Source organism: Myxine glutinosa, chromosome 12 (assembly GCF_964187855.1).
Source record: "Myxine glutinosa chromosome 12, kmMyxGlut1.1, whole genome shotgun sequence".
Classification (NCBI taxonomy): domain Eukaryota; kingdom Metazoa; phylum Chordata; class Myxini; order Myxiniformes; family Myxinidae; genus Myxine; species Myxine glutinosa.
The window spans coordinates 32,615,342-32,642,436 of NC_136272.1; the positions used below are offsets into that span (position 1 = coordinate 32,615,342).

The following is a 27,095-nucleotide window of genomic DNA, read 5'->3' on the forward strand; positions in this document are numbered from 1 at the left end:
TGCCTCAAAGCTGGAGCATATCCTATGCCTACTTTGGAGGCAATTCGTGAACATAGAGTGCAGTCATTACTCATCATGCATCCGCTCTTGTGGAATGGACCATGCTGGAATTTTATGCTACCAATTTCACTCAAGGGAAATAGGCTAATTTAATATCACCACCAGAAACTGAAGACTGTTAACAACTGTTTGTAGCACACGTGCTAGTGCCACGAAGAGGTACGGTACTGTTGTGTACGTGTGCGTGGTGCTGTGGTGCTGTGGTGCTGCAGTAATGTCCCTGCAAGAACATTATTAAAAGAGTTCTGTTTGGTAAAGGATATAGAAAAAATATTTATTTTTCTGGTTTCATGGTAAGGGAGCTTCGAGTAAGGGGAAGGGAATGGAAAGGTCAATATATTGAGCATATGGAGGAGAGGATCTGATGAAGGAGATGGGAGGATGGGAACTGCGGTACTGGGAAACTACGGTACTGGGAAACTACGGTAGATGGGAACTACAGTACTGGGAAACTACGGTAGATGGGAAACTACGGTACTGGGAAACTACGGTACTGGGAAACTACGGTAGATGGGAACTACAGTACTGGGAAACTACGGTACTGGGAAACTACGGTAGATGGGAACTACAGTACTGGGAAACTACGGTACTGGGAAACTACGGTAGATGGGAAACTACGGTAGATGGGAAACTACGGTACTGGGAAACTACGGTACTGGGAAACTACGGTAGATGGGAAACTACGGTAGATGGGAAACTACGGTACTGGGAAACTACGGTACTGGGAAACTACGGTAGATGGGAACTACAGTACTGGGAAACTACGGTACTGGGAAACTACGGTAGATGGGAAACTATGGTAGATGGGAAACTACGGTACTGGGAAACTACGGTACTGGGAAACTACGGTAGATGGGAACTACGGGACTACGGTAATGGGAACTACGGTAGATGGGATGGGAATGGTGGGATGGGATGGGATGGGATGGGATGGGATGGGAATGGGATGGGAACTATGGTAATGGGAACTACGGTACTGTACTATCTATTCTTGGCTATGTTCATTCTGACTCGCATTTTGTGATGTGGAAAGTTCCTCCATTGTGGTACGAAATGTATGCTACTCACAGGGGAGCCGGCGGGTCCAGTAAGACCGTCTGCACCACGGGCACCCTGCAAAAAGCATGATGGAATTAAAATCACTATCAGAGACATTATTAGGCCCACTCAAAACCAGATCTCTTCCCATCCTAGAAAATGCAGATCGAGTTGAGGATGTAGCTTACCGCACCACCAGGGCCACCGGGACGTCCACGCTGACCAGATTGTCCACGAGGACCCTGCAATGATATTGCAGAACATCCTAAGAACGACCATCGAAAGTGATCATTTAATGCCACCGAATCGTCACATGAGAGATGAAGAAGAATTGCAAGCTAATGCCAACCAGAGGCTGTTCAATGTGAAGAACATCATGGGTACAATGTTTGGACTACACAGTCCAATAAACACACCATTTAGTGTTTGTCCCCATGTGATGTCGAAGCTTATTAATCCAGTAATGGTTCAATGCTGACAAATTAAATAATAAATAATACAACTGTAAGGTGTTCCGAGTTGTTGGTTCAACTGGCGTTGCTTCTTTATTGTGATTGTAGGTTCGAATTCTGATCCCCCCCCCCCCCCCCCCCCCCCCATTGGGAGAGGAATGGCAAACTACCCGATGTACTTTCCCACTGAGGAAATGCTTCAACGTAAACACTTCTCTAAAGAAAGAGTATGGTTGGTCATGGTGGATGTAAGATGTCTGTAAAGCTGTAAATACCACTCGTCCTGAAGATCCAGCCTTGCCTGTAGGTCCATTTTCTCCCTGAAAAAAAAGCATTTTGATTGTCAAAAAAGAACATCTTATCACAGTTTATGATCTCTAAAAACTTTGGTAATGAGCTTATCAGGCTGACAGGATAGCCTAAACAAGAGGTACACACACTCACCTCTAAGCTGTCTACCCAGGATGGCCTAAACAAGAGGTACACACACTCCCCTCTAAGCTGCCTACCCAGGATAGCCTAAACAAGAGGCACACACACTCCCCTCTGAGCTGTCTACCCAAGATGGCCTAAACAAGAGGTACACACACTCACCTCTAAGCTGTCTACCCAGGATGGCCTAAACAAGAGGTACACACACTCACCTCTGAGCTGTCTACCCAGGATAGCCTAAACAAGAGGTACACACACTCCCCTCTGAGCTGTCTACCCAGGATGGCCTAAACAAGAGGTACACACACTCACCTCTAAGCTGTCTACCCAGGATGGCCTAAACAAGAGGTACACACACTCACCTCTGAGCTGTCTACCCAGGATGGCCTAAACAAGAGGTACACACACTCACCTCTAAGCTGTCTACCCAGGATGGCCTAAACAAGAGGTACACACACTCACCTCTGAGCTGTCTACCCAGGATGGCCTAAACAAGAGGTACACACACTCACCTCTGAGCTGTCTACCCAGGATAGCCTAAACAAGAGGTACACACACTCACCTCTAAGCTGTCTACCCAGGATGGCCTAAACAAGAGGTACACACACTCACCTCTGAGCTGTCTACCCAGGATGGCCTAAACAAGAGGTACACACACTCACCTCTAAGCTGTCTACCCAGGATGGCCTAAACAAGAGGTACACACACTCACCTCTGAGCTGTCTACCCAGGATAGCCTAAACAAGAGGTACACACACTCACCTCTAAGCTGTCTACCCAGGATGGCCTAAACAAGAGGTACACACACTCACCTCTGAGCTGTCTACCCAGGATGGCCTAAACAAGAGGTACACACACTCACCTCTAAGCTGCCTACCCAGGATGGCCTAAACAAGAGGCACACACACTCCCCTCTGAGCTGTCTACCCAAGATGGCCGAAACTAGAGGTACACACACTCACCTCTAAGCTGTCTACCCAGGATAGCCTAAACAAGAGGTACACACACTCACCTCTAAGCTGCCTACCCAGGATAGCCTAAACAAGAGGTACACACACTCCCCTCTGAGCTGTCTACCCAGGATGGCCTAAACAAGAGGCACACACACTCCCCTCTGAGCTATCTACCCAGGATGGCCGAAACTAGAGGTACACACACTCACCTCCAAGCTGTCTACCCAGGATGGCCGAAACTAGAGGTGCACACACTCACCTCTAAGCTGTCTACCCAGGATGGCCTAAATTAGAGGTACACACACTCCCCTCTGAGCTGTCGACCCAGGATGGCCGAAACTAGAGGTACACACACTCACCTCTATAGTAAGCTGTCTACCCAGGATGGCCTAAACTAGAGGTACACACACTCACCTCTAAGCTGTCTACCCAGGATGGCCTAAACTAGAGGTACACACACTCACCTCTATACTAAGCTGTCTACCCAGGATGGCCTAAACTAGAGGTACACACACTCACCTCTAAGCTGTCTACCCAGGATGGCCTAAACAAGAGGTACACACACTCACCTCTAAGCTGTCTACCCAGGATGGCCGAAACTAGAGGTACACACACTCACCTCTATACTAAGCTGTCTACCCAGGATGGCCTAAACTAGAGGTACACACACTCACCTCTGAGCTGTCTACCCAGGATGGCCTAAACAAGAGGTACACACACTCACCTCTGAGCTGTCTACCCAGGATGGCCTAAACAAGAGGTACACACACTCACCTCTGAGCTGTCTACCCAGGATAGCCTAAACAAGAGGTACACACACTCACCTCTAAGCTGTCTACCCAGGATGGCCTAAACAAGAGGTACACACACTCACCTCTGAGCTGTCTACCCAGGATGGCCTAAACAAGAGGTACACACACTCACCTCTAAGCTGTCTACCCAGGATGGCCTAAACAAGAGGTACACACACTCCCCTCTGAGCTGTCTACCCAGGATGGCCTAAACAAGAGGTACACACACTCCCCTCTGAGCTGTCTACCCAGGATGGCTTAAACTAAAGGTACACACACTCCCCTCTGAGCTGTCTACCCAGGATGGCCTAAACAAGAGGCACACACACTCCCCTCTGAGCTATCTACCCAGGATGGCCGAAACTAGAGGTACACACACTCACCTCCAAGCTGTCTACCCAGGATAGCCTAAACAAGAGGTACACACACTCACCTCTAAGCTGCCTACCCAGGATAGCCTAAACAAGAGGTACACACACTCACCTCTAAGCTGCCTACCCAGGATGGCCTAAACAAGAGGTACACACACTCCCCTCTAAGCTGCCTACCCAGGATGGCCTAAACAAGAGGCACACACACTCCCCTCTGAGCTGTCTACCCAAGATGGCCGAAACTAGAGGTACACACACTCACCTCTAAGCTGTCTACCCAAGATAGCCTAAACAAGAGGTACACACACTCACCTCTAAGCTGCCTACCCAGGATGGTCTAAACTAGAGGTACACACACTCACCTCTAAGCTGTCTACCCAGGATGGCCTAAACTAGAGGTACACACACTCACCTCTAAGCTGCCTACCCAGGATGGTCTAAACTAGAGGTACACACACTCACCTCTAAGCTGTCTACCCAGGATGGCCTAAATTAGAGGTACACACACTCCCCTCTGAGCTGTCTACCCAGGATGGCCGAAACTAGAGGTACACACACTCACCTCTATAGTAAGCTGTCTACCCAGGATGGCCTAAACTAGAGGTACACACACTCACCTCTAAGCTGTCTACCCAGGATGGCCTAGACCACTGTAATTAGCTATCGACCCTGGGTTTGAATTCCGACCCAGCTTTAAACTTCTATCCTGTTGTTTCACATGGAGTATGATTCATCCATTTGTGTGCGTCTCTCGGATGGACGTTAAACAGCCATCCCGTGTGGCAGCATTATTGGGTGGATGTTAAATATCCCACGGTGTCCTCCGTGAAGAGTCGGCGAGCTATCGGCGGCATCATGAACAAATCTACAATGACCGCCTTAACTAGTGCTGGGAAGGCGATGGCACAACACCCAGGATATTGATCACGTAACCTCAAAATCACATGTTACATGAGCAAATGAAGTAGTTTATTGCTCCGAAATTGAAGTGTAAAAAAAAACATTCTGAAAAACCTGAGGGCCGTGAATGCCATCTTCTCCTTTAATGCCGTTCAATCCAGAGTAACCCTGGAAAAGAGCAACAGAAAGTAAATAACTTCATCCGATTGTACTCTGTGGGTCACACTGAAAGCAAATGAGTATCCGATCACACTCACCCTGTGGCCTTTCAGACCAGGCAAGCCAGATGTTCCAGGGAACCCTCGGGGACCCTGTTGGCAAAAACAATGTCAGGGAAATATTTCACCGAATCGCCATTATTTTACCGAGAAACTCGATGGAAACTGAAGAAATACATCTTGAATGGTGAAGCCTGTGCCATTTGAAGACTCACCTGTGAGCCAGGAGTGCCTGCCTCTCCAGCAGATCCAGCCCTTCCTGCAGAGCCCTGGGAAACAGAAGGAAGACAATCCCATCAATCCCATATAAACCAGCTGCAGTGACGTAACATGATCACTGTGAGTGTGTGTAATGGCTTCATTTGTGGTTCAAATGTACATACTGGAATTCCAGGAGATCCCGGCGCACCTGCGGGTCCTGCGGAACCGGATTGTCCCTGAAATCAAACAAAGCGCAAAGACAGCATTGAAAGAACAAAACGCACGCACACCATCCTCAAGATAACTGACTGGCAATCAAGGTAAGCTCACAAGGGCATTATGGGTAATACAGCAAAAAAAAACAGTGTGATCGGTCTTCTTTGGTAAATTATGCTCAAAGATGAACGTTGGCACAAGGAGACCAAGTTGGAAACGATGCTCTGAATTGTTCTACCAAAATCTTCAAATTCCTTTCAATTTGTCCCTAAAAAAATCGCTAAACGGTTCTGCACTTCCTGCTCATTCTTTTTTTTTTTGGGGGATTGAGGATTTTTTCGGATTCAGGTGGCATGTGCAAAGATCCTCTCTGTGAATTGGGACGCCTCCTCCAGTAGGTCTTCTTGGCTAATACACCCCATGTCCCAATACTTTCAAATACAATGGACAAAGTGTAAGGGAATGATACGTACTGGAGCTCCTGATGATCCATGGTCACCTGGAATGCCTGGAGATCCTGAAGAACCCTACGGAAGGGAGTGGTCAATGCAGCCTTGAATTAATCATATGGTCCAGCTTGTCGTAAACAGCACAGGATGTATGACCTTAGTGGTTTGAAATTGAGGTTACGGGTCAGCATCGTCGTATTTATTGAGAATTCCGTTATGAGCAATGTGGAAAAGGCCTACATAGACTAGGTAGGCTTTGTCCTAAAACTGCTCCAATGAAATACACTAGTTTTCTCAAAGATTGAAAAGTGAGGAATGTACTTACGGCACGGCCAACAGATCCAATAAGTCCCCTTGGTCCCGCAACACCCTGTAATACCACAGAAATTACCGTCACTGTTAGTCGAACACATTGGTCACGGAAGTCTATTGGGTCCATAAAGTCAGGATAACAGGAAATCACAGAGGAGGTTCCTTAAGTCACAGACAACCCGATGAAGATCAGTTAACTATTCTACCACGTGACTGTTGTAGCAGGTAAACAGGCAATACAGCTCCGATCAATATCAATAAAATTACTACAGTATGTTCATCACTCTGATAATCCAGGTGTCAAATGTTGGATAAGTACAACAGTCATGTCCTTTGTGAGGAAGAAGAGTAACAAAGCGAACTTACTGGTCGTCCAGGCATGGCGGTGTCGGTTTTCACCGGTCCTCCCATCTGAGCCTGATAAAAGCATGGAACACCATTATGCCATCATATTCCACCCTTTAAAAGCCACAGCCGAAAGACCCCTGGTGCCCCCTCGTGCAATTTATGTCTTGCTACAAGACAAAGACTTTTTGTGAAATATTACATACGCAGGGGGGTTGGAAATGGGTTTGGGAGGCATTAAGAAAATAAATATTGAGAAAAAAAGTGGGGGAACATAGGGGATAGCAAAGGAGATCAGGAAATGTTGGAAGAGAAGGGGGAAACAAGTTCGAGATGATATGAATAATGGAAGAAATGAAAGGGATGGCATGGGTTGGGGAAGTATGGAGGCATGGGTTGAGGGTGATTAAACATTCCGTCATATTTGCATACGTAATAAATAAATTGTCCTCGAGATAATATAAATCCTAATAATAGAATAATATTAATATAAATGTGTCTTTCTCTACAAATCATGAGAGTGTAATTGTAGTTTTCCCTACCTGTGCATGCACTGCAGGTGGTGCTCGTCTTGGGATTACGCTGGTTTCCTTCCGGTAATCTTCCTAATCAAAATGGAAAACAAAACAAAACCATGATCAACACTGATAACATTAATAATATTAATGATGAGGATGTTGAGAAAAAAACGGTCCATTATATTTGACACGATCTCGAATTCCCATGTGAAAAGTACACACAGGGAAGGAAATTGGAATAGAAAGTAATGAAAGTAACGACTTTTAAAAGATGTAAACAAGAAGAATAAAATAAACTTCTCGTGAGGTTAACTTACCTCATTTTCTTCTGCACGTGCACACACAAACACAAGAAGAAATGCAAGTTAGTGAGGGCAAAAGGTCAGAGCAACATCCTGAGTATCAACGAAAAGCGCAAACGACTGATCGTACAAATTTCACTTAAAGATGCAAACATTCCACGTCACTATCAAAAATAAATACAATCAACAAGAATGTTTATTTATACAATTACTAAGTATCCATTATGGCTTCTACTCTCTATTTTTTTTACCACTTTTTTAACCACTTTTTAAACTTTTTAACCATCATTAGATCATTTAAATTGCATCAGATGTGGCGATAAATGGGGATTGTTGCTTCCAGCTTGCCAGCTCGATGACAGAAGATGCCATTTGCATTTTTGCCGTTTTGCCATCATGTCCCAGTTTTGAATGCCAAGCGGGCACGGGCAACTTGCGAGTCACTTTCAAAATTGAAAAACTCTTGCATCCAGATCCGGGTCTTCACCAAAATCTCAACAATTCGTCGTTGCAACACACCCTACCTGTCCTCCAAGTTTCGGCCGAATCAGTCTATAACCTTTTGAGATATAGTGTCCACAGACAAACAAGCAAACAGAAAGACAGATAGAGACAGAAAGACACAGGTGAAAACATAATCAGGTGTCATATTCGGAGATATCACTTGTCACGTTGGGAGCGATCAGGTGTCATGTTGTGAGATATAAAGTGTAATGTTGTGAGATATAAAGTGTCATCATGTTGTGAGATATAAAGTGTAATGTTGTGAGATATAAAGTGTCATCATGTTGTGAGATATAAAGTGTCATCATGTTGTGAGATATAAAGTGTAATGTTGTGAGATATAAAGTGTCATCATGTTGTGAGATATAAAGTGTCATCATGTTGTGAGATATAAAGTGTCATCATGTTTTGAGATATAAAGTGTCATCATGTTGTGAGATATAAAGTGTAATGTTGTGAGATGTAAAGTGTCATCATGTTGGGAGATATAAAGTGTAATGTTGTGAGATATAAAGTGTAATGTTGTGAGATGCAAAGTGTCATCATGTTGGGAGATATAAAGTGTAATGTTGTGAGATACAAAGTGTCATCATGTTGTGAGATATAAAGTGTCATCATGTTGTGAGATATAAAGTGTCATAATGTTGTGAGATATAAAGTGTAATGTTGTGAGATGTAAAGGGTCATCATGTTGGGAGATATAAAGTGTAATGTTGTGAGATATAAAGTGTCATCATGTTGGGAGATATAAAGTGTAATGTTGTGAGATATAAAGTGTCATCATGTTGTGAGATATAAAGTGTCATCATGTTGTGAGATATAAAGTGTAATGTTGTGAGATATAAAGTGTCATCATGTTGGGAGATATAAAGTGTCATCATGTTGTGAGATATAAAGTGTAATGTTGTGAGATGTAAAGTGTCATCATGTTGGGAGATATAAAGTGTAATGTTGTGAGATATAAAGTGTCATCATGTTGTGAGATATAAAGTGTCATCATGTTGGGAGATATAAAGTGTAATGTTGTGAGATATAAAGTGTCATCATGTTGTGAGATATAAAGTGTCATCATGTTGTGAGATATAAAGTGTAATGTTGTGAGATGTAAAGTGTCATCATGTTGGGAGATATAAAGTGTAATGTTGTGAGATATAAAGTGTCATCATGTTGTGAGATATAAAGTGTCATCATGTTGGGAGATATAAAGTGTAATGTTGTGAGATATAAAGTGTCATCATGTTGTGAGATATAAAGTGTCATCATGTTGTGAGATATAAAGTGTAATGTTGTGAGATGTAAAGTGTCATCATGTTGGGAGATATATAAAGTGTCATGTTGGGTATCAGGTGTCATCATGTTGTGAGATATAAAGTGTAATGTTGGGAGATATAAAGTGTAATGTTGTGAGATATAAAGTGTAATGTTGTGAGATGTAAAGTGTCATCATGTTGTGAGATATAAAGTGTCATCATGTTGTGAGATGTAAAGGGTCATCATGTTGGGAGATATAAAGTGTAATGTTGTGAGATATAAAGTGTCATCATGTTGGGAGATATAAAGTGTAATGTTGTGAGATATAAAGTTGGGAGATATAAAGTGTAATGTTGTGAGATATAAAGTGTAATGTTGTGAGATGTAAAGTGTCATCATGTTGTGAGATATAAAGTGTCATCATGTTGTGAGATGTAAAGGGTCATCATGTTGGGAGATATAAAGTGTAATGTTGTGAGATATAAAGTGTCATCATGTTGGGAGATATAAAGTGTAATGTTGTGAGATACAAAGTGTCATCATGTTGTGAGATATAAAGTGTCATCATGTTATGAGATACAAAGTGTCATCATGTTGTGAGATATAAAGTGTCATCATGTTGTGAGATATAAAGTGTCATCATGTTGTGAGATATAAAGTGTAATGTTGTGAGATATAAAGTGTCATCATGTTGTGAGATATAAAGTGTCATCATGTTGTGAGATATAAAGTGTAATGTTGTGAGATGTAAAGTGTCATCATGTTGGGAGATATAAAGTGTAATGTTGTGAGATATAAAGTGTCATCATGTTGTGAGATATAAAGTGTCATCATGTTGGGAGATATAAAGTGTAATGTTGTGAGATATAAAGTGTCATCATGTTGTGAGATATAAAGTGTCATCATGTTGTGAGATATAAAGTGTAATGTTGTGAGATGTAAAGTGTCATCATGTTGGGAGATATATAAAGTGTCATGTTGGGTATCAGGTGTCATCATGTTGTGAGATATAAAGTGTAATGTTGGGAGATATAAAGTGTAATGTTGTGAGATATAAAGTGTAATGTTGTGAGATGTAAAGTGTCATCATGTTGTGAGATATAAAGTGTCATCATGTTGTGAGATGTAAAGGGTCATCATGTTGGGAGATATAAAGTGTAATGTTGTGAGATATAAAGTGTCATCATGTTGGGAGATATAAAGTGTAATGTTGTGAGATATAAAGTTGGGAGATATAAAGTGTAATGTTGTGAGATATAAAGTGTAATGTTGTGAGATGTAAAGTGTCATCATGTTGTGAGATATAAAGTGTCATCATGTTGTGAGATGTAAAGGGTCATCATGTTGGGAGATATAAAGTGTAATGTTGTGAGATATAAAGTGTCATCATGTTGGGAGATATAAAGTGTAATGTTGTGAGATACAAAGTGTCATCATGTTGTGAGATATAAAGTGTCATCATGTTGTGAGATATAAAGTGTCATAATGTTGTGAGATATAAAGTGTCATAATGTTGTGAGATATAAAGTGTCATCATGTTGTGAGATATAATGTGTCATCATGTTGTGAGATATAAAGTGTCATAATGTTGTGAGATAAAAAGTGTAATGTTGTGAGATGTAAAGGGTCATCATGTTGGGAGATATAAAGTGTAATGTTGTGAGATATAAAGTGTCATCATGTTGGGAGATATAAAGTGTAATGTTGTGAGATATAAAGTGTCATCATGTTGTGAGATATAAAGTGTCATCATGTTGTGAGATATAAAGTGTAATGTTGTGAGATGTAAAGTGTCATCATGTTGGGAGATATAGAAAGTGTAATGTTGTGAGATATAAAGTGTCATGTTGGGTATCAGGTGTCATGATGTTGTGACATATAAAGTGTAATGTTGTGAGATATAAAGTGTAATGTTGTGAGATATATAGTGTAATGTTGTGAGATATAAAGTGTCATCATGTTGTGAGATATAAAGTGTCATCATGTTGTGAGATATAAAGTGTCATCATGTTGTGTGATATAAAGTGTCATCATGTTGTGAGATATAAAGTGTAATGTTGGGTATCAGGTTACATCATGTTGTGAGATATAAAGTGTAATGTTGGGTATCAGGTGTCATCATGTTGTGAGATATAAAGTGTAATGTTGTGAGATATAAAGTGTCATCATGTTGTGAGATATAAAGTGTAATGTTGGGTATCAGGTGTCATCATGTTGTGAGATATAAAGTGTCATCATGTTGTGAGATATAAAGTGTCATCATGTTGTGAGATATAAAGTGTCATCATGTTGTGAGATATAAAGTGTCATCATGTTGTGAGATATAAAGTGTCATCATGTTATGAGATACAAAGTGTCATCATGTTGTGAGATATAAAGTGTCATCATGTTGTGAGATATAAAGTGTCATCATGTTGTGAGATATAAAGTGTCATCATGTTGTGAGATATAAAGTGTCATCATGTTGTGAGATATAAAGTGTAATGTTGTGAGATGCAAAGTGTCATCATGTTGGGAGATATCAGTATATTGTTGCTAGATATCAGGTGTAATGTTTGGGGATATCAGGTGTAATGTTTGGAGATATCAGGTGTAATGTTTGGAGATATCAGGTGTAATGTTTGGAGATATCAGGTGTAATGTTTGGAGATATCAGGTGTAATGATTGGAGATATCAGGTGTAATGTTTGGAGATATCAGGTGTAATGTTTGGAGATATCAGGTGTAATGTTTGGAGATATCAGGTGTAATGTTTGGAGATATCAGGTGTAATGTTTGGAGATATCAGGTGTAATGTTTGGAGATATCAGGTGTAATGTTTGGAGATATCAGGTGTAATGTTTGGAGATATCATGTATATTGTTGGGAGATATCAGGTGTAATGTTTGGAGATATCAGGTGTAATGTTTGGAGATATCAGGTGTAATGATTGGAGATATCAGGTGTAATGTTTGGAGATATCAGGTGTAATGTTTGGAGATATCAGGTGTAATGTTTGGAGATATCAGGTGTCATGTTTGGAGATATCAGGTGTAATGTTTGGAGATATCAGGTACATTGTTGGGAGATATCAGGTATATTGTTTGGAGATACCAGGTATATTGTTGGGAGATATCAGGTATATTGTTTGGAGATATCAGGTGTAATATTGCGAGATATCAGGTGTAATGTTTGGAGATACCAGGTATATTGTTCGGAGGTATCAGGTGCAATGTTTGAAGATATCAGGTATATTGTTGGGAGATATCAGGTATATTGTTTGGAGATACCAGGTATATTGTTGGGAGATATCAGGTGTAATGTTAGGAGATATCAGGTGTAATGTATGGATATATCAGGTGTAATGTTTGGAGATATCAGGTGTAATGTTTGGAGATATCAGGTATATTGTTGGGAGATATCAGGTATATTGTTGGGAGATATCAGGTATATTGTTGGGAGATATCGGGTGTAATGTTTGGAGATATCAGGTATATTGATGGGAGATATTAGGTGTAATGTTTGGAGATATCAGGTATATTTTGGGAGATATCAGGTATATTGTTGGGCGATATCAGGTATATTGTTGGGAGATATCAGGTATATTGTTTGGAGATATCAGTTGTCATATTTGGAGATATCATGTGTATTGTTGGGAGATATCAGGTATATTGGTTGAAGATATCAGGTATATTGTTGGGAGATATCAGGTATATTGTTGGGAGATATCAGGTGTAATGTTTGGAGATATCAGGTATATTGTTGGGAGATATCAGGTATATTGTTGGGAGATATCAGGTATATTGTTGGGAGATATCGGGTGTAATGTTGGGAGATATCAGTTGTCATATTTGGAAATATCAGGTATATTGTTGGGAGATATCAGGTATATTGTTGAGAGATATCAGGTGTATTGTTGGGCGATATCAGGTATATTGTTCGGAGATATCAGTTGTAATGTTGGGAGATATCAGGTGTATTGTTGGGAGATATCAGTTATATTGTTTGGAGATATCAGGTATATTGTTGGGAGATATCAGGTATATTGTTGGGAGATATCAGGTGTATTGTTTGGAGATATCAGGTATATTGTTGGGAGATATCAGGTATATTGTTTGGAGATATCAGGTATATTGTTTGGAGATATCAGGTATATTGTTTGGAGATATCAGGTATATTGTTGGGAGATATCAGGTATATTGTTGGGAGTTATCAGGGATATTGTTTGGAGATATCAGGTATATTGTTGGGAGATATCAGGTATATTCTTTGGAGATATCAGGTATATTGTTTGGAGATATCAGGTATATTGCAGGGAGATATCAGGTATATTGTTTGGAGATATCAGGTATATTGTTGGGAGATATCAGGTATAATGTTTGGAGATATCAGGTGTCATATTTGGAGATATCAGGTACATTGTTGGGAGATATCAGGTATATTGTTTGGAGATATCAGGTGTATTGTTGGGAGATACCAGGTATATTGTTGGGAGATATCAGTTGTAATGTTTGGAGATATCAGATGTCATATTTGGAGATATCAGGTGTCATATTTGGAGATATCAGGTGTCATATTTGGAGATATCAGGTATATTGTTGGGAGATATCAGGTATATTGTTGGGAGATATCAGGTATATTGTTTGGAGAAATCAGTTGTTATGTTTGGAGATATCAGGTATATTGTTTGGAGATATCAGGTACATTGTTGGGAGATATCAGTTGTAATGTTGGGAGATATCAGGTATATTGTTTGGAGATATCAGGTGTAATGTTTGGAGATATCAGGTGTAATGATTGGAGATATCAGGTGTAATGTTTGGAGATATCAGGTGTAATGTTTGGAGATATCAGGTGTAATGTTTGGAGATATCAGGTATATTGTTGGGAGATATCAGTTATAATGTTTGGAGATATCAGGTGTCATATTTGGAGATATCAGGTATATTGTTGGGAGATATCAGGTATATTGTTTGGAGATATCAGGTGTATTGTTGGGAGATATCAGGTATATTGTTTGTAGATATCAGGTGTATTGTTGGGATATATCAGGTATATTGTTGGGAGATATCAGTTGTAATGTTTGGAGATATCAGATGTCATATTTGGAGATATCAGGTGTCATATTTGGAGATATCAGGTATATTGTTGGGAGATATCAGGTATATTGTTGGGAGATATCAGTTGTAATGTTGGGAGATATCAGGTATATTGTTTGGAGATATCAGGTATATTGTTTGGAGATATCAGGTATATTGTTTGGAGATATCAGGTGTAATGTTTGGAGATATCAGGTATATTGTTGGGAGATATCAGGTATATTGTTTGTAGATATCAGGTGTATTGTTGAGACATATCAGGTATATTGTTGGGAGATATCAGTTGTAATGTTTGGAGATATCAGATGTCATATTTGGAGATATCAGGTATATTGTTGGGAGATATCAGGTATATTGTTGGGAGATATCAGTTGTAATGTTTGGAGATATCAGATGTCATATTTGGAGATATCAGGTATATTGTTGGGAGATATCAGTTATAATGTTTGGAGATATCAGGTGTCATATTTGGAGATATCAGGTATATTGTTGGGAGATATCAGGTATATTGTTTGGAGATATCAGGTGTATTGTTGGGAGATATCAGGTATATTGTTTGTAGATATCAGGTGTATTGTTGGGAGATATCAGGTATATTGTTGGGAGATATCAGTTGTAATGTTTGGAGATATCAGATGTCATATTTGGAGATATCAGGTGTCATATTTGGAGATATCAGGTATATTGTTGGGAGATATCAGGTATATTGTTGGGAGATATCAGGTATATTGTTTGGAGATATCAGGTATATTGTTTGGAGATATCAGGTGTAATGTTTGGAGATATCAGGTGTAATGTTTGGAGATATCAGGTATATTGTTTGGAGATATCAGGTGTAATGTTTGGAGATATCAGGTGTAATGATTGGAGATATCAGGTGTAATGTTTGGAGATATCAGGTGTAATGTTTGGAGATATCAGTTGTCATATTTGGAGATATCAGGTGTATTGTTGGGAGATATCAGGTATATTGTTTGAAGATATCAGGTATATTGTTGGGAGATATCAGGTATATTGTTTGGAGATATCAGGTGTAATGTTTGGAGATATCAGGTATATTGTTGGGAGATATCAGGTATATTGTTGGGAGATATCAAGTATATTGTTGGGAGATATCAGGTGTAATGTTGGGAGATATCAGTTGTCATATTTGGAAATATCAGGTATATTGTTGGGAGATATCAGGTATATTGTTGAGAGATATCAGGTGTATTGTTGGGCGATATCAGGTATATTGTTTGGAGATATCAGGTATATTGTTGGGAGATATCAGGCATATTGTTTGGAGATATCAGGTATATTGTTGGGAGATATCAGGTATATTGTTGGGAGATATCAGGTATATTGTTGGGAGATATCAGGTATATTGTTGGGAGATATCAGGTATATTGTTTGGAGATATCAGGTATATTGTTGGGAGATATCAGGTATATTGTTGGGAGTTATCAGGGATATTGTTTGGAGATATCAGGTATATTGTTGGGAGATTTCAGGTATATTGTTTGGAGATATCAGGTATATTGTTGGGAGATATCAGGTATATTTTTGGGAGATATCAGGTATATTGTTGGGAGATATCAGGTATATTGTTGGGAGATATCAGGTGTAATGTTTGGAGATATCAGGTATATTGTTGGGAGATATCAGGTATATTGTTGGGAGATATCAGGTATATTGTTTGGAGATATCAGGTGTATTGTTGGGAGATATCAGGTATATTGTTGGAAGATATCAGTTGTAATATTTGGAGATATCAGGTCTTGTTGGGAGATATCAGGTATATTCTTTGGAGATATCAGGTATATTGTTTGGAGATATCAGGTATATTGTAGGGAGATATCAGGTATATTGTTTGGAGATATCAGGTATATTGTTGGGAGATATCAGGTATATTGTTGGGAGATATCAGGTATAATGTTTGGAGATATCAGGTGTCATATTTGGAGATATCAGGTACATTGTTGGGAGATATCAGGTATATTGTTTGGAGATATCAGGTGTATTGTTGGGAGATATCAGGTATATTGTTGGGAGATATCAGTTGTAATGTTTGGAGATATCAGATGTCATATTTGGAGATATCAGGTGTCATATTTGGAGATATCAGGTATATTGTTGGGAGATATCAGGTATATTGTTGGGAGATATCAGGTATATTGTTTGGAGAAATCAGTTGTTATGTTTGGAGATATCAGGTATATTGTTTGGAGATATCAGGTACATTGTTGGGAGATATCAGGTATATTGTTGGGAGATATCAGTTGTAATGTTGGGAGATATCAGGTATATTGTTTGGAGATATCAGGTATATTGTTTGGAGATATCAGGTATATTGTTTGGAGATATCAGGTGTAATGTTTGGAGATATCAGGTATATTGTTTGGAGATATCAGGTTTATTGTTGGGAGATATCATGTATATTGTTTGGAGATATCAGGTATATTGTTTGGAGATATCAGGTATATTGTTTGGAGATATCAGGTATATTGTTTGGAGATATCAGGTATATTGTTTGGAGATATCAGGTATATTGTTTGGAGATATCAGGTATATTGTTTGGAGATATCAGGTATATTGTTTGGAGATATCAGGTATATTGTTTGGAGATATCAGGTATATTGTTTGGAGATATCAGGTATATTGTTTGGAGATATCAGTTGTAATGTTTGGAGATATCAGATGTCATATTTGGAGATATCAGGTGTCATATTTGGAGATATCAGGTATATTGTTTGGAGATATCAGGTTTATTGTTGGGAGATATCAGGTATATTGTTTGGAGATATCAGGTATATTGTTTGGAGATATCAGGTATATTGTTTGGAGATATCAGGTATATTGTTTGGAGATATCAGGTATATTGTTTGGAGATATCAGGTTTATTGTTGGGAGATATCAGTTGTAATGTTGGGATATATCAGGTATATTGTTGGGAGATATCAGGTATATTGTTTGGAGATATCAGGTATATTGTTTGGAGATATCAGGTATATTGTTTGGAGATATCAGGTATATTGTTTGGAGATATCAGTTGTAATGTTGGGATATATCAGGTGTAATGTTTGGAGATATCAGGTATATTGTTTGGAGATATCAGGTATATTGTTTGGAGATATCAGGTATATTGTTTGGAAATATCAGTTATGTTTTTGGGAGATATCAGTTGTAATGTTTGGAGATATCAGGTGTCATATTTGGAGATATCAGGTATATTGTTGGGAGATATCAGGTGTCATATTTGGAGATATCAGGTATATTGTTGGGAGATATCAGGTATAATGTTTGGAGATATCAGGTATATTGTTGGGAGATATCAGGTATGTTGTTGGGAGATATCAGTTGTAATGTTTGGAGATATCAGGTGTCATATTTGGAGATATCAGGTATATTGTTGGGAGATATCAGGTGTATTGTTTGGAGATATCACGTATATTGTTTGGAGATAACAGGTATATTGTTGGGAGATATCAGGTATATTGTTGGGAGATATCAGGTGACATATTTGGAGATATCAGGTATATTGTTTGGAGATATCAGGTATATTGTTTGGAGATATCAGGTATATTGTTGGGAGATATCAGGTATATTGTTTGGAGATATCAGGTATATTGTTTGGAGATATCAGGTATATTGTTTGGAGATATCAGGTATATTGTTTGGAGATATCAGGTATATTGTTTGGAGATATCAGTTGTAATGTTGGGAGATATCAGGTGTATTGTTTGGAGATATCAGATGTCATATTTGGAGATATCAGGTATATTGTTGGGAGATATCGGGTATATTGTTTGGAGATATCAGGTATATTGTTGGGTGATATCAGGTATATTGTTTGGAGATATCAGGTATATTGTGGGGAGATATCAGGTATATTGTTTGGAGATATCAGGTATATTGTTTGGAGATATCAGGTGTCATATTTCGAGATATCAGGTATATTGTTGGGAGATATCAGCTATATTGTTTGGAGATATCAGGTATATTGTTTGGAGATATCAGGTATATTGTTTGGAGATATCAGGTGTAATGTTTGGAGATATCAGGTATATTGTTGGGAGATATCAGGTATATTGTTGGGAGATATCAGGTATATTGTTTGGAGATATCAGGTATATTGTTGGGAGATATCAGGTGTATTGTTTGGAGATATCAGTTGTAATGTTGGGAGATATCAGGTGTCATGTTTGGAGATATCAGGTATATTGTTGGAAGATACCAGGTGTCATGTTGGGAGATATCAGGTGTCATGTTGGGAGATATCAGGTGTCACCATGTTTGGAGATATCAGTTGTAATGTTGGGAGATATCAGGTGTCATGTTTGGAGATATCAGGTATGTTGTTGGGAGATACAAGGTGTCATGTTGGGAGATATCAGGTGTGATGTTGGGAGATATCAGGTGTCCCCATGTTTGGAGATATCAGGTGTCATGTTGGAAGATATCAGGTATATTGTTGGGAGATATCAGGTGTAATGTTGGGATATATCAGGTGTAATGTTTGGAGATAAGAGGTGTCATGTTGGGAGATATCAGGTGTCATGTTGGGAGATATCAGGTATATTGTTGGGAGATATCAGGTATGTTGTTGGGAGATACAAGGTGTCATGTTGGGAGATATCAGGTGTGATGTTGGGAGATATCAGGTGTCCCCATGTTTGGAGATATCAGGTGTCATGTTGGAAGATATCACGTATATTGTTGGGAGATATCAGGTGTAATGTTGGGATATATCAGGTGTAATGTTTGGAGATAAGAGGTGTCATGTTGGGAGATATCAGGTGTCATGTTGGGAGATATCAGGTATATTGTTGGGAGATATCAGGTGTAATGTTGGGATATATCATGTGTAATGTTTGGAGATAAGAGGTGTCATGTTGGGAGATATCAGGTGTCATGTTGGGAGATATCAGGTATATTGTTGGGAGATATCAGGTATGTTGTTGGGAGATACAAGGTGTCATGTTGGGAGATATCAGGTGTGATGTTGGGAGATATCAGGTGTCCCCATGTTTGGAGATATCAGGTGTCATGTTGGAAGATATCAGGTATATTGTTGGGAGATATCAGGTGTAATGTTGGGATATATCAGGTGTAATGTTTGGAGATAAGAGGTGTCATGTTGGGAGATATCAGGTGTCATGTTGGGAGATATCAGGTATATTGTTGGGAGATATCAGGTATATTGTTGGGAGATATCAGGTGTCATGTTGGGAGATTTCAGGTGTCACCATGTTTGGAGATGTCAGGTGTCATGTTGGGAGATATCAGGTATATTGTTGGGAGATATCAGGTATATTGTTGGGAGATATCAGGTATATTGTTTGGAGATATCAGTTGTAATGTTGTGAGATATCAGGTGTAATGTTTGGAGATATCAGGTGTCATGTTGGGAGATATCAGGTGTCATGTTTGGAGATATCAGGTGTCATGTTTGGAGATATCAGGTATATTGTTGGGAGATACCAGGTGTCATGTTGGGAGATATCAGGTGTCATGTTGGGAGATATCAGGTGTCATGTTGGGATATATCAGGTGTAATGTTGTGAGATATCAGGTGTAATGTTTGGAGATATCAGGTGTCATGTTGGGAGATATCAGGTGTCATGTTGGGAGATATATGGTGTCACCATGTTTGGAGATATCAGGTGTCATGTTGGGAGATATCAGGTATATTGTTGGGAGATATCAGGTGTAATGTTGGGATATATCATGTGTAATGTTTGGAGATAACAGGTGTCATGTTGGGAGATATCAGGTGTAATGGTGTAATATCAGGTGTAATGATATCAGGTGTACCTGTCAGGACAAGCGATCTCGCGAGATCACGGCGAGGTCACGTCTTTTCGAAGCTGTTCCATGCGCTCACGCTTTCGAAGCTCAGTGATATTTCTCAATTGTTTTTGTCGAGACTGTATCTATCTTTCGGTGTCTGTACCTATAGCGCATCTTTTTGGAAAATTTTCGGTGCTAATTTTTCGTACATGTATACACAATCGTCAGTTAATGCGTATCGAGTATTCTGCGGCCTAGTACTCGTAGGCTTCGGCTACCGTACCGTCTCCGACCTTGTGGTTTTGTTTTTTCTCTCAGCGATTCGTCGAATGCACTGAAATTATTTTCGTTCACTGTTTCGTCCCAGTCGTTCACCCCGTACCTCCTTGTTTAATATCTCTGCTCACAAAAAAAAAAAAAAAACCACAAAAAATATTTCCTTCCCAGGTCTTATTCGTTTATTTGTTGTTCTTTTTGTTCGTTCGTTCTTCGTTCGCGATCACGCGATCATGTGGTTAGAAATGTATAATCTCTCCCCTGAACAACTATTTTCTCTCATATTATAACACCCTTTTCTTCTTTTCCTTCAAAAGGATGCTTTCGTCTTGCTCACCAAATCTATTCATTCCAAAAAATATATATAATACCATCTCTTACAGTTCCTCCTTTCTACATTCCCTAAACTATCCAGAACTCCACCCCTCCTCCAGTGTCCTCAAACGTATTTTTGACTCGAAGGTCTCAAACTCATTTTGCAAAAAATGTTCGTTTCCCATGAATCGTACACTTTTCAAAATCCAATCTCACCCCTCCCCTCCCCTCCAAATCCTCCCCATCACCCATCCCTTTCAAATCTCCCCCCTTGCCCCTTCCCTCCCCTCCCTCCTAAACTCCCCCCACACCCCTCCCCTCCGAGACTCTCCCTCGCTCCTCCCCTCCTAGACTCCCCTCTCACCCCTCCTCCTCAAAGCATCCTCCCTGCTTCTTCCCCCTTCCAACTTTCACCTTCATCTCCCCCAACCTTCTGCCTCGCTCTTCCCCCTCCTCAAATAACACCTCACTGTGCCTCACCCAATCTCCATCAAACCTTTTGTCCGCCCCATTCTTCCCTTTCTCCAAGCTATTCTGAAATCTCTGAAATCTCTGACACACCTTCAACAGCTCTCCCTACCTCTTCCTCCTCTTCCACATCTTACCCTACCCCTCCCCTCCCCCCCCCCCCTGTTCTGGACCCGATGCTCCCCCTTCCTCTTCATTAACGGTATGGACCTCAAACATCCGGGGCCTTCGCTCAAACTTGACTGACCTCTCCATACAGGTTGCTTCTGACAAACCAGATGTGATCTGCTTAACAGAAACTTTCCTCCTTCATGATGTCTCTGATGCCTTGTTATCTCTCCCAGGTTACTCCCTCCTCCGGTATGATAGACCTGAGCCTCGTCCTGGAGGTGGGGTTGCTATCTTTATAAAAAACTCTTCCTCACTCGCCCTCCACTGCCCTCTCTCCACCTCACCCCCAGGAATACCTTTGGCTACGGCTTGCCCTTCGCTCCCACCTTTTGTTCATATGTGTGTTGTACCGTCCACCAAACAGCGATGACTCCATCTACATCTCACTGTCTGATAATATGGACCAACTTCTATCTACCCATCCCAACTCTCTCTTCCTCATATGTGGTGATTTCAATTGTCACCATGCCAGTTGGCTCGGTGTGGGTACCTCTCTCACCAGCCATGGCTCTTCAGCAAAGGACTTCTGCGACTCACTGGGACTGACACAATCTGTCAATTTCCCGACCCGGATCTCAGTCAACGGAGCATCTTCTCTTCTGGATTTGGTTATGACAAACTTCCCTGAAAATGTCTGCTGCTCTTCTTCTGCTCCAATCGGCTCATCTGATCATGTGCTTGTCAAAGTGGACATCTCTCTGACCATTCTCAGAGAGCCTCCTCAGCGTCAATGAGTCTGGCATTTCACTCAGGCCAACTGGCACGGTCTTCAAGCAGCCATCAATCATCTGGACTGGTCTCCCATCTCTACCGCCTCTGACATCAACTCATCCTGGGAATTCTTTCAAAGTAAATTGCTCTCTCTCATGCACAGATTTATCCCATCTCGTCTTCAGTTGTCATACCCTTCCTCCCGTCCATAGTACACGGAATCTTGTGGTGAGGCTGTTGCCCTGAAACAACTTGCTTTCGTCTCCTGGAAAGCAAATCCAACGGAAGGAAATCTCATTTCCTTTCACAAAGCCTGAAACAAGTGTGTGTCCACCCTCAGGAGAGCCAGGAAACAATATCTCACCGTTCTCAAGACCGAACTCTCTTATCTGTCTCCCTCTTCCAAATCCTGGTGGCGTCTGGTCAAATCTGTTTCTGGTGTTTGTTCCCCCTCCATCCCTTCCCTCACCTCAAACGGCTTAACGGCTGACTCCGCACGTGAAAAAGCTGAATGCCTCAACTCTGTGTTTGCCTCTAAATCTTGTGTCCCAAACCCATCCCTCTCTGTACCCACCATACCCAGTCGTACCCAGCTGCTCCTGGACTCTGTGTCCTTTCCCCCTGACAAGGTGGAAAAGTTTGTCAACCCTCGACTCTGATTCTGCAACTGGTCCTGACGGCATCAGCCCACGGGTCCTAAAATCATGTTCTTCTGCTCTTTCACTCCCTCTTTCTGTTCTCTTCACCCTCTCTTTTGCTCAAGGTCATCTGCCATCTGCTTGGAAATCAGCCAACATCACCGCTTTGCACAAAAAAGGTGCAAAAACAGATCCCAGCAACTACAGACCAATCAGCCTTCTCCCAATTATCAGCAAAGTCATGGAATCCATCATTGCTTCAGATATGAAATCTTTCCTCTTCTCCAATGGCTTGATCTCTGATCATCAATTTGGTTTCAGACCAGGTCACTCTACTATGGACATGCTGCTTCTGCTTTCTCAACAATGGATGGAGGTCCTCAACGCCAAACAGGAAATTAGAGCCGTCTCCCTTGACATTTCACGTGCCTTCGATACGGTCTGGCACCCTGCTCTGCTCACCAAACTCTCCTCCTTTGGTATCCATGGAAATCTCCACGCATGGCTGGCGGACTTCCTTTCTGGTCATAGTCAACGTGTGGCCCTGAATGGGTTTCTCTCATCTCCTCTTCCTGTTCAGGCTGGAGTTCCCCAAGGTAGTGTTCTGGGCCCTGTGCTTTTTCTGGTCTTCATCAATGATCTCTCTGACTCTCTTGAAAATCCTCTCTATCTCTTTGCTGACGACTCTACTCTCTGTCGCTCCATTCCTCATCCCTCAGATCGGCAGTCTGCAGCCACCTCACTCTCTGCAGACCTGGACAAAATCACAGACTGGGCAAACAAATGGAACATGTCTTTCAATCCTTATAAATCTCACACTCTTACGATGTCTCTCCGAAAAGACCGACTGGAAAACCCTCCCATCCACTTTCTGAATAATCCTCTCCAAGAAGTTCTGTCACTCAAGCTTTTGGGTTTCACTATTTGCCATGATCTTTCCTGTGAAAACCACATTTCAAATCTGGCCTGCAAACCCAGTCGCCGACTAGGCATCCTCCGTCGTGCGAAGTCCTTCCTTGGCACACCTGAGCTCCTCACCACATACAAGGCTTTCATCCGCAGCTCTATGGAATACTGCTCTCCCTTCTGGTCTGGTGCTCCTGCCTCACACCTAGCCCGTCTTCACGCTGTTGAAACCAAAGCGTTCAGAATCATTGGAATCTCCCGCGATGAAGCTAACTCCAAGGGCCTTTCACTCACTCACCGCAGGCAGGTTGGTGGTCTTTCCGTCTTCTACCGACTCCTCTCTGGCCTTGCCCCCCCAGCCCTATCTGGGCTCTGTCCCCCAAATATTCCTACAGGTCGCACAAGATCTGCCTGCAACCCTCTTATGGTTATACTGCCAAAATCAAGACTTTCTGCTCACCTTCACTCCTTCATTCCTCTTTTCTCCCACCTCTGGAACAAACTCCCTCACTCTCTTCAATCCCACTACACCCTCCAGGTCTTTAAAACAGCTGTTCACCACCTTCTCTTATCCTCCCCCATCCAAAACCTTGATCTTTTCTACCCCCGCTAATTTCGGTCCCCTTGTGTTTTATACCTCTCCCCCCCGCCCTCCCCCTCCCACGCCTCCTGCCCCCAAGCCCTCTCCCTCCCACACTTCTCCCTGCTCTCAAATGTTGTGGTTGTGTGCTTCCCCTTCTCTCCCCATCTTGTCTTCCGCTCCCTCTTTTTGTGTGTTTTGTTTGTCTGGTTGATTTGTTTGTGAAATAAATGTTAGCTCTTTCACGAGCCTCGATTCAGTATGCAAAAAAAAAAAAAAAAAAAAAAAAAAATGTTGGGAGATATCAGGTGTCACCATGTTTGGAGATATCAGGTGTCATTTTGGGAGATATCAGGTATATTCGTGGGAGATATCAGGTATATTGTTGGGAGATATCAGGTGTCATGTTGGGAGATATCAGGTGTCACCATGTTTGGAGATATCAGGTGTCATGTTGGGAGATATCAGCATAATTATTCACCTTAACCATTAAGCCAACAGCAATCTTACATCAGGTGTTATATTTCAGGATTTCTCCACCATTTTCTCCACAAGCAAGTGCAGCTTCAGGTTGTGTTCCATTCACTCTAACCCCCAGGTAAGGTTGCAATATGCATGGTTCCATTGGGTTTAGGTCTGGATTTTGTTCTGGAAAAAGGAGATTTTCAATGTTGTTTCCTTAAAACCAATCATTAAGAGACAAAGCCGTGTGGCACGGTGGATTGTCATTTTGGTGGCGGAAAGTGTCCTCCCCATATTAATGTATGAAAGTGGTGGCGCATTATTCAAAATGTCATAAAAAAGACACCAAAGTGATAAAGCACTTCCTGCTTTGCATTTTGGGGGAAATAGGTAAATTAATTGTTCGGAGGTTTAATGTCAAGTTTGGGTACACGATCAATTGACTTTTTGTAATAGATGTGTAGCTAGCTGTCTACAATGTGTCATACGCAGTAGCATTCATTAATATACTGTATATACATCAAATCTTAGCAAATAAGTTTATCATAAAATTTCACAAATTACTCCCATTTGCAGTGTCAGTTTAGGTACTATTGTGTGTTCCATACATTCTTTCGCGCATCATTTAGGATCTGTGCAAGTGATTTTAGATAGGACTATTATGGAAGGTGTGCCATTGTCTTCTCGCCAATATTCGCGGTGGAAGTTTGAAAATTGATTCGGGTACAATTGTTTAAAGTGTCAGAGCCTTGTGCAACGTCACCAGGAAACATGAAGCATGACGTCACAAAGACTTACCAGTGGGGCAGATGGGGCAGCATTCCCCCTCCAGAATGATGGGATGCGGGCAGTCGGAGACAAAGTCGCAGAAGACCTCGTCACAGAGGATGTTTCCGCTGTCACAAACGCACACCTGGCACGGCTCCGACTTCCACACGTCTTTATCTGAATGAAGTTCTCCATTGAAGTCGCAGCTTCCCGCACCTGCACGCAGAGCACAATGACAATCACTCTCAAACAATGTGTAACAATGCTTCTTTCATGTTGCAAACTACAACGGCACTCAGTGGAGAGCATACCTCCACCTGGTTGGCCATATCACTCAATGGTGAAGAATAACTTAAAAATTAAATAATTATCATATCCGAATCGATATTCAGATCTTCACCAAAATCCAATCGATTCTTCCTTGATCACACACACAACCTGTCCAACAGGTTTCGTCCAAATCCATCCATAACTTTGAGATATTCCGCAATGTATAGTTTTTGGCCCTATCTCCCAATGGTGAAGAATTACAGACTTGGCATTTAATATGGAATATATTTTTTGTGGGGGTGAACTTACTTTTCAAGATGACTTAGAACCAAAAGTTCATTGGAATTATGTTGAAATTATTCTAGATTTTGTTAATGTGACCTTTAAAAGAAACAAAAACCACATTTGACATTTCGAAGCAAATAAATTGATCCTTGAAAGTGATGTAAACTGATGTCGAACTCAATTCACGGACAGTATTGTGTTAAACTTCTGTACGTTTTCCAGAAGTATCTCTTTATTTTGCACATTAGCCAAAAAAAAATTCAATAAAAACAAAAGCTAAATTATGACTGGGATTACGGACAGTAAAATTACAGTTCAGTACTTCGCGTAACCCCCACGAGCATTCAGGAGAGCACGTACACGTCGAGGCATGCTGTTCAATTTGCCAAGGTTTGGACAGGAATCGCTTGCCATGCAGTGACAATAGTCTGCTGCAATTCACGCACAGAGGTAGGCTGCTGGTCCAAGTTGTCGATTTGACGCGTTAATTCTGCCCACAAGTTCTCTCTCGGATTCATATCCGGGGACATGGCAGGCCACTCCATATGCTCGACACCACGGTCAGCAAGAAAGTGTTGGATCATGCGAGCACGATGAGGCCGTGCATTGTCATCTTGGAAGACAATGTTTCCTCGAAAGGCTGCACGAGCAAATGGAAGCAATGTTTCTTCCAGAATGACCCTGTACTTGAACTGGTTCAGGTTTCCATTCAGAACAACCAAGTCAGTTTTGCCCCCTGCATGAAAAGCAGCCCAAACGGTCACCCCACCACCTCCAGCTTGGACTCTTGGCACTATACAATCTTCGTTGTGGGCTTCATGCACTTGTCTGCGCACTCGGACGCGGCCATCTTGACGATAAGCCAGAAATCTAGACTCGGCACTGAAGGTCACGTGATTCCAGTGTCCTGGCTGCCATTGACGGTGCTCTCTGGCCCACTGCAATTGGCGCTGGCTGTGTTGTCTGGTCAGGCGTGGCTTTCTCAGGGACGCCTGGCACGATAGCCTGCTTGAACCAGTCGTTGGTTGACTAGCCTTCTGGATACAGGCACATTTGTCAGTTGCTGCCACTCAGCCCTAAGC

The 27,095-nt window shown here is 41.2% G+C and overlaps 2 protein-coding genes across 2 annotated transcripts in view; both read right to left on the bottom strand.

Annotated features, from left to right (window-relative positions):
• The window catches only part of LOC137437990 (uncharacterized), a 51,479-nt gene extending 44,121 nt beyond the window's left edge, over positions 1-7,358 (bottom strand). Inside the window, exons 1-11 of the mRNA XM_068132819.2 lie at positions 7,281-7,358; positions 6,760-6,810; positions 6,407-6,451; positions 6,106-6,159; positions 5,599-5,652; positions 5,431-5,484; positions 5,255-5,308; positions 5,112-5,165; positions 1,826-1,870; positions 1,287-1,340; positions 1,129-1,173 (exon numbers count right to left, since the gene is read on the bottom strand). Of these exons, the coding sequence (XP_067988920.2) occupies positions 1,129-1,173; positions 1,287-1,340; positions 1,826-1,870; positions 5,112-5,165; positions 5,255-5,308; positions 5,431-5,484; positions 5,599-5,652; positions 6,106-6,159; positions 6,407-6,451; positions 6,760-6,804 (504 nt within the window). The 5' untranslated portion in view covers positions 6,805-6,810; positions 7,281-7,358. The remainder of the gene's footprint in view (positions 1-1,128; positions 1,174-1,286; positions 1,341-1,825; positions 1,871-5,111; positions 5,166-5,254; positions 5,309-5,430; positions 5,485-5,598; positions 5,653-6,105; positions 6,160-6,406; positions 6,452-6,759; positions 6,811-7,280) is intronic.
• The window catches only part of LOC137437253 (collagen alpha-1(II) chain-like), a 30,410-nt gene continuing 10,565 nt past the window's right edge, over positions 7,251-27,095 (bottom strand). The window contains exons 2-4 of the mRNA XM_068131618.1: positions 25,489-25,674; positions 7,574-7,584; positions 7,251-7,343 (exon numbers count right to left, since the gene is read on the bottom strand). Of these exons, the coding sequence (XP_067987719.1) occupies positions 7,251-7,343; positions 7,574-7,584; positions 25,489-25,674 (290 nt within the window). The remainder of the gene's footprint in view (positions 7,344-7,573; positions 7,585-25,488; positions 25,675-27,095) is intronic.